This window comes from Harpia harpyja, chromosome 7, assembly GCF_026419915.1.
Source record: "Harpia harpyja isolate bHarHar1 chromosome 7, bHarHar1 primary haplotype, whole genome shotgun sequence".
NCBI classification, from domain to species: Eukaryota; Metazoa; Chordata; class Aves; order Accipitriformes; family Accipitridae; genus Harpia; species Harpia harpyja.
In genome coordinates this window covers 39,841,394-39,854,434 of record NC_068946.1, presented here as the reverse complement: position 1 = coordinate 39,854,434, position 13,041 = coordinate 39,841,394, and the positions used below count along the sequence as shown (strand labels likewise).

Genomic DNA, 13,041 nt, shown 5'->3' with positions numbered 1-13,041 from the left:
TAGCAGATGGCCCCCCGGACCTCTCCCGCCCCCCCCTCCCCCCCCCACCAGGCAGCGCCAGGCCTGTGCGGGGCCATTAGCTTTATTGGCTGCGCTGAACGAGGGCCAGGCCTCGTTAATTGAATTGCACCCGCACCAAGGACAGACGGGTGACTTCTCCCCCCCCAGCCCCCAGCACCCCCTCCCTGGCCCTTGGCTGGGGCAGGGACGAGGGGACCCCACTGCCAGGGCACCAGGCTGGCACCCACCCCGGCGAGGGGTGGGCAGGGGCATGGCCCCCCCACGGGTGTCAGGGTCCTGCCTGTGGGGTGCCTGGCACAGGGCAGGCGGCGCTGGCGGGTGGGTGCAACCACAGGCACACGTGTGTGCACGCACACATGGGTGCCCTCTCAGCCCCATGCCCACGCCTGCCACATGTACGTGGCTCACACCTACACACGCACCCCTATAGCCATGCACATGCTGCCTGCACATGCATGCACATGCACACATGCACGCACACATGCATGCACAGGCATACGCATCCCCCACCCGGCACAGTGGGGTGATGCTCCGCCACCCCCCCAACACCCTGCCCACCCCCCCCATCCAATGTGGGGTGCTGTGCTCTGTGCCCACAGCACCACCCACTGCGGGGTGGCACGGGGCAAGAGGGTGCTGCGGAGGCTGGGGGTCACCCTGAGCGAGCACTGCTGCCGGCTCCCCCATGCCCCCCAGCTGCTCGCGGGCACCCCATGGTCCAACACACACCCCCCCGGGAGCTAGGAGCGTGCAGGGAGGCCCAGGCACCCGCTCAGCATCACTTCCTACTTTCGCTTTGGTGCCGAGCAAGGCCTGGCCTGGGGGAGGCGGGTGACCCCCAGGCCCCCCAGGTGGCACAGGTAGGGGCAGCGGGCGCTGCGAGGGGGGGCGCGGCAAGGGGCAGGATGTGGGGGCAGCTGGGCATCTACCAAGCCGGATGGTGGTGGGGAGCGGGATGGGAGTGGGTGCCCATTCCTGGCACTGGGGGGGTGAGCTGGCATCACCCCCAGCCCCCCCCAAGGGATTTAGTCCCCACCCCAGAAGGAGCCCACAGGACAGGGTTGGCACAGCAAAGGGGGACAGGCACGGTGGCTGAGGGGCACTGCCGGGCTTGGGGCCCCCCAGGCACAGATAGCAATGGGGGGGGCCTTGCCCAAGGTGCCCCAGGAAGAGTTTGCACCCCAGCTCCGGGCATAGTCCCTGGGGGGGGTAGATGGGCTGTGGGCTTTTCTGGGGTGGGCTGCAGCTCCTGCGGGTGGGTCTCTGTGCCCAAGGGCTGTTGTGCATGGGAGAGGGGTGTCTGTGCCAGGGGCAGCTGCTGCCCCAGGGGTGCTGTTGGCTGCTGCTAGCTGGGTATGGGTCCCAGACCCCCTCCCCAAAAACTGCAGGGGGGTCTCTCAAAGCATTCCCAAGCTCCATTCCCATGGGAGGGCATCAGGGTCCCCCCCATGCCTAGCACTGTGCTTCCCCCCCCACCCCCCCAGGGGCTGCACAGGGGGACGAGCCTCGCTGACCCCTTCCCCAAAACTGGCACCCCCCCAATCTGGGGAGCCGGGTGCTGGGGGAGCAAGCTGCAGTGCCTGATGTTATGCGGGGCAGGCAGGGGGTGGCTCCTGCAGCCCCCCCAACCTCCCACACTTCCTCCTGGCCAAGGTACAAAAGGAGAAGCAGGCAGGCGCAGTGTGGGCAAGGGGACACGCCAGCATCGCCCTGGCACCCAGCGATCACCTTGGGGCATCCCACAGCTCCCTGTCACAGGTAAGGGGCTTCTCTTCCTGGGGGAAACTGAGGCACGGGCAGGGTGGGCAGGTGGGAAGATGGCTCGTCCAAGGTCACCCAAGGGCACCGGGACGGGAACCCAGGCATCCGGAGTCCCGTGTCCTGCTCTGCCTGCCGAGCCACTCTGCTGTGGCAGGGGGCACAGGGCACTCACGTGTGCTTCGGCAAGCCTGAGCACGCTTGTGCACACACGCTCCTGTGAGCACACATGCAGACTGCCATGCATATCCCATGCACACACATGTGTGCTCCCCCAGACCTGTGCCTAGCCACCACCCGCGGTGACAAGCCCTGGACCTGCCACCTTCGTGGGCACTGTCCCTTGCCCTGTCCCCAGGGTGCCACCCGCTGCCCCCCAAAACCACCCCGCTGCACTATGCCCCCGGCCCCTCACCCCATGCCCACAACATCCCCAAACCCCATGCCAGCCCCACAGGCAGCATACTGTGCCAGGGCGCTCTGCCTGGGGGGCAACTCAGTTTGGGGGGGGCTGCATATCAGGGGCTGTGTGCCCACCTTCCCTGCCCCCTCCAGGAGCACCCCACACTGTTCATGGTGTGAGCGAGGGAAGCGAGAGCAGAAGCAAAGGCAGCGCTTCCCCAGCACCAAACCCACATCCTGAATCCTGGGGGATGGGGACAAGGACAAGGACAAGGACAGGGACACACCGGGGGGAGGGCTCAGCTGCAGGATGCCCCCCAAGGAATGAGGGCAGAGGCTGGGCACAGCATGGGGACAGAGCCAGGGGGCATTTTGGGACAGGGCACATGGACAACTAAGGGGTATGGGATGGGGCACCTTTGCCCACCCCATACCCCCTACCCCATGTAGTGGAGGGATATGGGCAGGGAAAGGGGGTGCTTGAGCCCACCCCCTCTCACCTTAACAGCAGGCAGCTCTGGGGTGGAGCTGGAGGGGGCAGACCCTCTCCTTGGGGCAGAGAGTTTGGGGGTGCCAGCTGAGTGCCAGCCTGGCACCTCTCATCGCTGCCCCTGCCTTTGCAGACCCCCGAGTACAGCCATGGCAGGGGACGGGGAGCTCAACCGCATCATCAAGGACCTGCAGAGTAAGTGCGCCAGCCTGTCCCCTGCCAGCGTGTCCCTTGCATGGCACATCTCACCCTGGCCATGCCAGGTCCCTCCTCGCACCCAGCCTGTGGGCAGCAGGGGGGTGCACTGCTGGGGGTGCTCCAGAGCATCCCAGTGCCAACTCTGCCACTGCTGCCTGCTCCTGTCCTTGCCGCCTGCTCCTGTCCTCGCCGCCAGCCCCAGGTGACCACCAGTGCCTGACAGATACCTGTGCCCCTCGCTCCCCCTGCTCCCCCATTTCATCCCAGGGCAGGTTCCTCTTTCACCCACTGGCAGAAATCCCCGGGCTGGGAGGCAGTGGGGAGGAGGGGTGGGATGGGGCAGGGTGCCTGCTGCCAGGGCAGGGCCGTGCCAGCTCAGCCCTACCATCCCTCAGAGACCGTAGGCGAGCTGAACCGTGGCTACCGGGAGCAGAACTTGCCGGTGACGGACGGGAGCCGGGAGCTGCACAGCCTCTGTGCCCAGCTGGAGTTCCTCCTCCAGGTATCACCGCTTCTCTGTCCCCACTGCTCCCTGCCTCAGTTTTCCCTGGGGTGCAGCTCCAAGCAGAGGGGATCCCGCACCAGCCGTTTTGGGGGGTTGGGATGACCCCAGCCAGCGTTGTCCAGCCCTGGGCATCCCCAGCCATGCAGGCACCCAGACCAGGCTCACCCACATCCATATGTGTAATTGCACATGCTGCAAAAGGGAAACTGAGGCATGGAGCCAGCAAAGAGGGGACAGTCAGGGGACACTGGGACCCACACTGCTGGGGGAGCTGGCTGGATCCCAGCCTCACAGGGGACAGGCTGGGGCGACAGGGGACACCCCCAAAGAAGCAAGCCCAAGTTTGTGTCTCTGCCAGTTCGACCTCAAGGAGAGGAGGAGCTTCTTCGGGCAGCGCAAGGACTATTGGGACTTCTTGTGCCAAGGCCTGGCGCAGCGTCGGCAAGAGCACGAGGGCATTCGCTTTGTCACCTCCCTGGACAAGGTGGGCACAGGCTGGCACGGGGCCCAGGGGCTCATGCACACACATGTGTGCATGCTTCTGCTTGTTTGTGGGTGCACACACACTTGTATATGGGCACACACTCACTTGGGCACCGAGGATTCACCCACCAGCGCTATAAAGGGTTTTCTCCCCTCTGGGGTCCCCACTGCCCCCCAACCCTGGCCCTGGGAACGCCCTTCCCCCCTGCATGGGCTGGGGGGGAGGTGTGGGGGGGGCAGACTGGCATGGCAGGCCTGGATAACCCCCTGTCCCCCCAGCTGAAGACCCCCGTGGGCAGGGGCCGAGCCTTCCTGCGGTACTGCCTGGTGCACCGGCAGCTGGCAGAGTCCCTGCAGCTCTGCCTCCTCGACCCCGAGACCCTCTGGTGAGAGCAGGGTGCACAGGGAGGGGGTGCTCACAGTGGTAGGGGGTATTGCCTGGGTGGCCAGTGCCTGGCAGCACCCAGTCGGCAAGGGTGCTGCAGGCACGTGTGCCCGCCCGGGGTGCGGAGGGGTGCGTGAGCCCGTTTTGTGGTTGCAGCGAGTGGTACTACGCTCGCAGCCCCTTCCTGAGCCCCCGGCGCCGGACAGAGATCCTGGGCATCCTCTACGAGCTGGACGGCGTCACCTTCCACCTGGCCCTGCACAGAGCTGACCTGGACACCGCCTGGCCCATGTTCTCCGAGTGAGCCTAGGGATGCAGGGGGCACTGGGGGCACTGGGGGCACCGGCAGTTCCACAGGCATCAGGGGTATCAGGGCCACCAGCGGCTCAGCATGGCAGAGCAGCACACAGGCATTGCCCCACTGCCCCGGACCCCACGTGGCATCCCAGCTGTGCCAACCCTCCACACATGGCCCCAGGCGGGCACAGATACCCGTGCCAGCATGCACACCATGCCCGTGCCCGCAAACGTGCCACACATGCATGCACACACACACTGCCGTCCTCTGCCAAGTACGTGCCCAGGCACAGGTCTGCTGCAACACTGTGACATCTGAGACGAGGGGGTATCGTGTGTACGTGCACACCCTTGCCTCCGGGGACACCTGCAGGGGCGTCTGCACTTGTGGACGAAGTCGCTCCTCCAGCACACTCACGCCTGTTCTGCAGCTCACGTGCTCATGGGCACACACTGCCATAAGCACACATGCAGCACCCAGTTCCCCCCTGCAACCACCAGAGGGGTCTCTGGGTGCCACCTGCTCCATGGGTGCCCAGGCTGGTGGCACCAGCATCCCTGGTCCCCTGTCACCAGATGCCACCAGGTGTCACCAGCCCTGCTGCCCTCTCCAACCCCAAAGGCTGGCTGTGCCCAGGGAGCCCTGAGGGAGGGTGGCGGTGCCTTGCTCACCCTAGGGGTGACCTGGTGGCCCTGAGCCCCATGTCCCCTCTAGGACACTGGTACGACCCAGCCCAATGGCCAGGAGCAGCCCGGCAAAGATGGCCCCGCAGAGAGATGATACTGGCACCGGGGTGCATGGATGGCCCGATGGCATCGCCCATCCCATCGTGGCACCCCATGGGGTGCCAACCCACCCGTGCCCACCTACCTTGGCTGCGCTGCGTGAGAGGGGTGTAGAGGTGGAGGATGTGGAGGGGGATGCGGAGGACGTGGAGGTGAAGGAGAATGTGGAAGAAGAGGATGAAGAGGAGGTAGAGAAGGAGGAGGAGGAGGAGGAGGAGGAGGTGGAGAACGTGGAGGTGTATGTGGAGGACGTGGAGGTGGAGGAGGACGTGGAAGAGAAGGATGAAGAGGAGCTGGAGGATGAGAAGGAGACGGAGGACGTGGATGTAGAGGAGCTGGAGGACGCACATGGCGCTGGCAAAGCACCCCAGCCCGATGGTGACGGGGAGCCTGGCACGTTCCCACTGCCCGGCATGGGGTTTCTGCCGGGCTCCCCACCACCGGCGCCCGGGGAGCCGGGCGGGACGCAGGCATCCCTGCAGGCACTGGTGTCCCAGCTGCAGACTGAGCTGGGGCAGCGGGAGGCGGCATTGCGGGCGCTGGTGGCCCGGCTGGCACGGGAGGAGCGGCGGCACCAGCGGCGGGAGGAGGGCAGCGCCCGGTGGGCCCAGCTGCGGGCACGCGAGGCCGAGGCGCTGCGGGAAACCAACGCCTTCCTGGGGCAGGCGCTGGCAGCGGCAGTGGCAGCGGGGGGTCCGGGGGCACTGGCGCGGGCACAGGAGGAGGCGCGGGTCTGGCGGGAGGCGGCAGAGGAGCGGGGTGCCCGGCTGGCCGGGGCGCTGGCGGAGGCGGCGGCATTGGCCTCGCGCCTGCGGGACTGCCAGGCGGCGCTGGTGGCAGCGGGACGGACGGACACACTGGAGGATGCCGGTGCCCTGGACAAGGTGGCCACCGTGGAGGAGGTGCTGCGGCGGGCGCTGGAGCTCGCCCGCAGCCCCCAGGAGCCCCCGCTGGACCCCCAGGCGGAGAGGGAGCCCGGGACGGCCACCAGCATGGCCATGGTATGGGCAAGCCCAAGGGGATGCCACGGTGAGGCGGGGTGTCGGGGGGGCCAGGGCTGAGCCCCCGCTCTCCCACAGCGCTTGGCCACCCTGGCTGCTGCGGCACGGGAAGACGCCTGGCAGTGCCGGCAGCAGCTCCAGGCCCAGCGGCAGGAGGTGGCACGGCTGCAGGAGCAGCTCGGCAGGTCGGGCAGGGACTCCCCACTCCCACCACCCCACAGTCATCTCCCATCTCCACCCGTCACAGGGTTTTCCCTGGGACCTCCCATGATGCCCCACTTGGACCCAGGGGAGCAGCACCTGGGGATGGGCAAGGGGAGGGAGGGAAGGATTTGGGGACAGAGGGCTGGAGGGAGGCATCAATCTGGGGACTGATAGGTTGGTGGAGGGGTGGGTGGGCAGAGGGGTGGAAGAATTAATTTGGGGCGAGTAGATGGATGGAGGGATGAATTTGGGGTAAGTTGATGAGCGGGCACACAGAGGGATGGAGGGATGAATTTGGGGTGAGTGGATGGGTGGGCAGAAGCCCAGACGGATGGGTGTGGGGAAGGGCAGATGAACAGCTGGGAAACGGATGGGTGGCTGGCCCAGCAGATGGCAAGGTGGCTGTGTGGATGGGGAGCCAGCTTGGGGATGGACGGGCAGCAGATAGAGGGAGGGAGGGAGGGATAGATGGATGCATGGATGGAGAGATGACCAGCTGAGGGACAGCAGGACCATCTCCCCACTGCCCCGTGCCAGGGCCCGGCAGGATGGCGAGCGCTGGGCATCGGCACTGCAGCGGGCGCAGCGGGAGGCCCTGGAGCGGGAGGCCACGCGCGGCGCCGAACAGGCACGGCAGCAGGAGCTCATCCGTGACATGAAGGGGCGGCTGCTGGAGCTGCTGCGGTGAGAGCCCTGGGGACACCTCGGGTGCGGGACCATGCGCGGGCAGGGAAGGGCCAAGGAGGAGGGCACCAGAGCCCTGGCGAATCTCACTCACCACCTCGGGAGACTTAGGTGCCCACCTTGGGTCTGGGGTGCCAGGGCGTGCTCCTGGACCCCCACCACCAGGTATGCTCCTTCCAGGGCTGACCTGTCCCCTCCCGCAGGGAGAAGGATGCCCTGTGGCAGAAGACGGAGGGCATCGACACCCCGATGCCCAGCCCGGCGCCCCGCGATGCAGGGCTGTGCGCCCGCTGCCACAAGGATTTCCGCCTCCTCTCCCGGCGGTACAACTGCAGGTGGGCTACGGGGGGGCACCGGAGGTGGCGCCGGCATGGCACCGGGATGGCACGGCTCTCACCGCCTGCTCTCTCTCGGCAGGCTGTGCCAGGGCAAGGTGTGCCACACGTGCTCCGTGGACGTGGGCAAGCAGGGGCGCTGCTGCCTGCTTTGCTACCAGCAAAGGCACCCGCAGGCTACATGAGCTGGGACTGCAGCCCTTGCACCGTGCCTGGGACAACCCCTGCCTCAGCTGCCTCCTTTCGGACTTACCGGGGACCCAGGCATCCGGGGCTTGCAGGCAGGTCCTGCTGCCTGACATTTCGGATTTGAGTTGTGTCTTTCTTGTGGCTGGTCCACAGAGAGGAAAACAATCCGCTCCTGCTACCCCTGTGGCTCCTGTGTTGTCTATCAGTTGTCACTGGATTGACCCCCCCAGGCTGGGTGCAGGGTGGGGGAATGCCAGTATGGGGGTGTCCGAACCCTCCTGAGGGGGAACTGTCCCTGTAAGGGGTGTCCCAGCTGCAGCCAGGCTGAGCCACCATCTGCCCTGTCCTGCAGCGGGGAGGCAGCAGCAGGCAGGGGAGACGGCTCTTGGCCAACAGCCCCGGCTTCCTGCCAGGCTGCGAGGAACCGCTTGGGCAAGAGGTTTCCCAGATGCAAAGGTGACGGGCTGCCCCTGCCCAGCACCACCACTGACCCTGCCCAGCCTTGGGTCCCCAGGGCTCCCCACCTGGGTGCCAGGGGACCCCCATTCCCACCCACGAGCCAGCACAAGGCTGGCACCCACTGCTGCCCCCATGGTTAAGGACCCCCAGGAGCCTGGATCAGGGGTGATGGAGGAGCAGTACAGGAAACCCATGGAGAGAAGCTTGGGTGCGTTGGGGCAGGCACCCCGATGCTTGGCACACAGGGTGGCAGGAGGGACCCCAGCAGGGTCATAGCCCCCTCTTCAGCCCCTCTGCCCCACTCTGGTGCCATCCCCAGTTGCCCAAGCCGGGGCGGAAACGTCCCGGTTGTGTAAGGGACAGGTTTCCAGCCCTTTGCGCAATGATGTCCTGGCACTGCAGCATCAGGGGGGCAGGGGGTGCCTCGGGTGCTGGCACCCTTCAGGCAGGGGTCACAGGGCTGGCTTGGTGTCAGCGAGGGGCTGCCCAGTGATCTTGCAGTGATTTGCTCCACTGGGGCTCAGATTGGGGTTGGGAAGGGGGTGACTTTGTCCCCAGGTGGGACAGATGCCTCATCAAGACCCCCACACCAGGGAAGCACCAGGACCTGGCTGGGTGGCTACAGGGATTGAGACTCGGGTTTGGGTCCCCTCTGGGGACACACAGGATGCCAAACCTTCTGCAACAGCCTCTTGGACAACAGCTTTTCCCTGGCCTGGAAGCAGGGTTACCCACACCCTGCCAGGCTCAGCTGGCACCACCGCTTTGGCACTGAGGTGGGGAGCTCAGGACCCACCATCCCGAGATGTGCCCTGGCCCTGTCCCGCCATGTCCCTCCCCATGGCAAAGAGGAGCCAGATATGGGTGACCAACCCGCCAACTCCTTTATTGCTGGATGGCTGTCGGCCACGAACACCGTCCCCACAGCAGGGGCACGGAATCCCCGAAGTCACAGGCTCTGCCCCACGGAGCGGGGAGGGTAGGCAGCACTTGGCATAGCTCCCCTGGCAATGGGGTCCTACCCCCTCGCTGCCTAAGCCCCCTTCCAGACGGGGTCGAGCATCCAGTGGTGGCCCTGCCCATCCCTGTGGCATCACCACCTGCATCCCAGGGGGCTGGACGAAGATGCTGGGGTGTGTGGGTTGCTGGGACCTGCTGGGAGCTGCAAGGGTCAGGTCCCCGCAGGGCTCAGAGGGTGGTGGAGGTGTTGCCAGAGGTGGAGGCGTAGGAGGCATGGCCATAGCGGGCCACAGCATCCTTGCTGATGAGCCCACGCTGTGCCAGGATCTTGAGGAAGCTGTTGCGAAACTTCTGCCCGATGAAGGCGTAGATGATGGGGTTGATGCAGCTGTGGGCGAAGCCCAGGACCTGCGTGACAGAGAGGGCCGTGTCGATGCTGTTCCTCCTCTCGCAGGTCTCAGCGATGGCCCGTGTCCTCATGAGGGTGTCGCTCACCAACGTGATGTTGTAGGGCAGCCAGCAGATGAGGAAGACCAGCACCACGGCGAAGATGACCTTCATGGCCCGCTGCTTCTGGGCATTCTTGGTCTGCAGGAGGGTGTGGATGGTGACACCATAGCAGAAGAGCATCACCAGGAGGGGCAGGGCGAAGCCAAAGGTCTGCGGCAGGACCCGCAGCACCACGCGCCACTTGGCCGTGTCCTCACCACCGATGCGCTCATAGCACACGGTGCCGTTGCTGGGTGAGGGAAAAGCCTCACGGAACAGCAACACGGGCAGGGAAAGCAACACGGAGAAGACCCAGATGCCCAAGCAGACAAACTTCACCCAGTGCCTCTTCTCAGTGGCAGCCCGGGTGGCGTAGACGATAGCCAGGTAGCGGTCCACGCTGATGCAGGCCAGCAGCAGGATGCCGCTGTAGAAGTTGGCCTCCTGCAGCACAGAGATGGCTTTGCACATCACAGTGCCAAAGACCCACTCATGGGCTCGGTAGGCAGCCCAGAGCGGCAGGCTGAGGGCAAAGAGCAGGTCCGCCACGGCCAGGTTGAGCAGGTAGACGTCGGTGACGGAGCGGTTGGTGTGGCTGGAGGTCACCACCAGCACCACCAGGCCATTCCCCACCACGCTGAGGATGAAGACGACGCAGTAGATCACCACCACCAGGTACTTGTTGAGGACAGAGCCATCTGGCCGGCATGGGGCAGAGGAGATAGCGGTGTCAGGCATGGCCGTGCTATAGTCATAGGTGTAGTTGTAGAGGGAGAAGAGGTTGGACAAATCCCCGTTGAAGGAGAAGGAATCCATTTTGCCTGGGGAGCACAGAGCAGCATGAGTGTGGGGTGGGAGGGTGGTGTGGGCCAGGGGTGACAGCATCTCTGGGTCCTGTGGTATCTCGATTGCCACTCAGGTCCCCTCCCAACCAGTGGGCAGCCCCCCTCCATCACTCACTGTGCCCCGTGTCCACACTGTGCCAGGTAATGGGCAGTGTTGCAGGTGGACAGTCCTGCACATGTCCCCTTGTACAACACCCCCAGCACCCCTCGGTCTGCTCCATTTCATCCCAACCCTGTCCCTTCCCTGTCCTCCATGGAGGAAGGGGTTCCCCCACAGACCAGCCACCTCTTCTCGGGTTGGGGGGCTCCCACATCAACGCAGCATCACATCCTTCCAGGAGACACCTAGGACACCTAGCCCCTCCAGCATACCTTGGTCCCCCTGGTTTGTGTGGGTCCTTCAGAAGCCTCTGAGCTATTGGGCATCTCAGGGCACCTCCAAAGTCCTCTGAGCACCTCTGGATCCCTCCAGCCTGTCCATCCCCTCAAGCATTGCTGCTGAGCCGCCCCTCCTGCCGCCCCAGCCAGCGGCGAGGTTGCTGTCACAATGCCCAGGGCAAGGTGGCACTCGAGAAGGTCTGAAGGTGGTCTCATGCCCTTCTTCCCCTTCCCGTCCTGTCCCTGTGTGAGTGGTTTCACCCCCTGGACGGAAAGATGTGTCACCCTTTGCAGGCGGCTTTGGAAATATTTCACATCTGTGGTTTTCCTGTTGCTCAGCTGGGCGCTGCCGGGCATCCCCATGTCCCCCGTGCTTGGCCACGATGGGGAAATGACAGGTGACAGTCGCTCTTCCTGCCTCCTCACGTGTAGGACACCCTGCTCTGTCCCTGCCTCCCCAAAGACCATTGGGTTTCAGCCTTCTCCCGGTATGGATACGGACACTCATTTCACTCCAGTTTCATCGCTCTGTGCTGTTTCTCAATCCCCGAGCCCCTCCAGGACTTGGCGATGCCAGGGCTGCTTGGAGGTGCTGAGCCCCGAGCTGGCCCCGTTTAAACCCAAACCCTCCCTGGGTCAAACTTTCCCCCTCTGTCCAGTGGGAATTCCCTGCTGCAGCTGGGCTGGTGCCCCTGCCCAGAAAAATCCCTCACTGGCTCTGCCGGCCCCGCTCCTGCGGTGATCCCGGGATGGTGATGCCCCACCGTCTCAGAGGACCATAGCCAGGGACACTGCCAGTGCCAATGGGGAGAGGTCCCCCTGAGCAGGGCCACTGGAGGCTTGGGGCAGAGCCGGACATCAGCACTTCCCCTTGGTCTATTTTTGGCTGCTTTTTTCTGCCTCCCCACTCCAAAATCCCAGCAGTTCCTCCAGGACTGGGTATCCCCTACCTGCGGGTACCCTGCAGCTGGCCTGGCTGGGGGAATAAGCAGCACCCCATTTCCCCTCCTGACCCTGGAAGGGCTGGGGGACACTGGGGTGGCCCTGGGGGTCCCCAGGGGGAGGAAGGAGGGGACACTCCATGGGAAAGCGCCCTCCCGGCTCATTGCTGTGCGAGGAAATGGGAGCGGGCAGTTCCCCCCTAGGGCATCCACGGCCAATGTCCCTGGGGACTGCGGGGGGTCTGCACCCCGGATGAGCCCTGAGCACAGCCCTTGGTGCCCCAACCCGCCGCCTCCCACTCCCCCCGCACCAGGCAGCCCCTTGGGCTGCCACTGCCACCCACCTCAGTCCCCAGCCCAGTCCGCTCCACATGTGAGGGGGCTCAGATGGGCGCTGGGGGGCCGGCAAAGCCCGAGGAAAGTCCCGATCTCCAGTGGAGCACCACAGGGACTCACCGCTCGCTGCCTTTGTTGTCCTCCCAAATCTGGGGTCTTCTCCCCGTCCCGAGCCGGTTCTCACTGGGAAGCACCTGAGCACAGAGACAAATCCAGGCGTCACCCCCAAAGGGCTCCGGTGCGGAGCGTGGCGGGATGCGGGGCAGCACCAGGCCCGGGGGTCCCACCAGGCCAGCCGGAGAGTCCCTCACCTGCACCCACCGCCGTGCCGCCACCCGGCACCCCTTCCCTCCACTGCCCGCTTTATGCTGCCCAGGGAGGAAGCGAGGTTGCAAAACCTTCTCCCAGCATGAAGGGGAAGTGGCAGCCAGAAGGGACCCTTCCCCAGCCCCCCCAGGATGCCTTCCCCGGGGCTCTGGGGAGCCCGCAGCCCCCCCACCATCCTCTTGCCCCAGGGTGTCCCAGGCCACTTGGCAGCAGGTGACACTGGGACATACCCAGGGGTGCATCGCCCCCCCTGTAGTGATGCACCCCGGGGGTCTCCAGCCAGGGGTCCCCACTTTGTCCCCTGGCCCCCAGTAGATGCAGGGCTCCTCTTCGAGGCCCCCCCGGGTGCTGCAGCCCCCCCCCCTCGGGATGGTGGAGGCCCTCCGAGGCCATGGGGGGTTTGGTGGGCAGGCCAGTGGGCAGAGGCGTGGCAGGGCTCCGTGCCTCAGTTTCCCCACTGGTAGAGCGGGGGTTGGCGCCGGGGTTTTGGGGGGCGCAGGAACACTGCGGGGCCAGCTTGCTTCCTGTTGGGGGTTGCTGCAGGGAACGCCCCCCAGAGCGGACCCCC

The 13,041-nt window shown here is 65.6% G+C and overlaps 2 protein-coding genes across 3 annotated transcripts; one reads left to right on the top strand and one right to left on the bottom strand.

Annotated features, from left to right (window-relative positions):
- The first annotated feature begins 804 nt into the window (after positions 1-804).
- On the top strand, positions 805-7,908 carry RUFY4 (RUN and FYVE domain containing 4). The gene is made up of 12 exons (XM_052793556.1): positions 805-881; positions 1,675-1,779; positions 2,805-2,866; positions 3,265-3,371; positions 3,733-3,858; positions 4,137-4,243; positions 4,399-4,542; positions 5,255-6,326; positions 6,405-6,511; positions 7,068-7,214; positions 7,418-7,549; positions 7,632-7,908. Exons 3-12 carry the CDS (start codon positions 2,821-2,823, stop codon positions 7,732-7,734), a joined length of 2,091 nt encoding a protein of 696 aa, XP_052649516.1. The 5' UTR covers positions 805-881; positions 1,675-1,779; positions 2,805-2,820; the 3' UTR covers positions 7,735-7,908.
- A 1,150-nt stretch (positions 7,909-9,058) lies between these two features.
- Positions 9,059-12,525, bottom strand: LOC128144525 (C-X-C chemokine receptor type 2-like). 2 transcript variants are annotated; one of them, XM_052793429.1, is made up of 2 exons: positions 12,267-12,525; positions 9,059-10,467 (listed from the first exon to the last, which is right to left on the bottom strand). In XM_052793429.1, the coding sequence occupies exon 2, from the start codon at positions 10,460-10,462 to the stop codon at positions 9,386-9,388; it is 1,077 nt and encodes a 358-aa protein (XP_052649389.1). In that variant the 5' UTR covers positions 10,463-10,467; positions 12,267-12,525; the 3' UTR covers positions 9,059-9,385. The 2 variants fall into 2 exon arrangements, with proteins under 2 accessions (XP_052649389.1, XP_052649390.1); XM_052793430.1 differs by lacking the exon at positions 12,267-12,525 and adding an exon at positions 12,155-12,259.
- Positions 12,526-13,041: the final 516 nt, after the last annotated feature.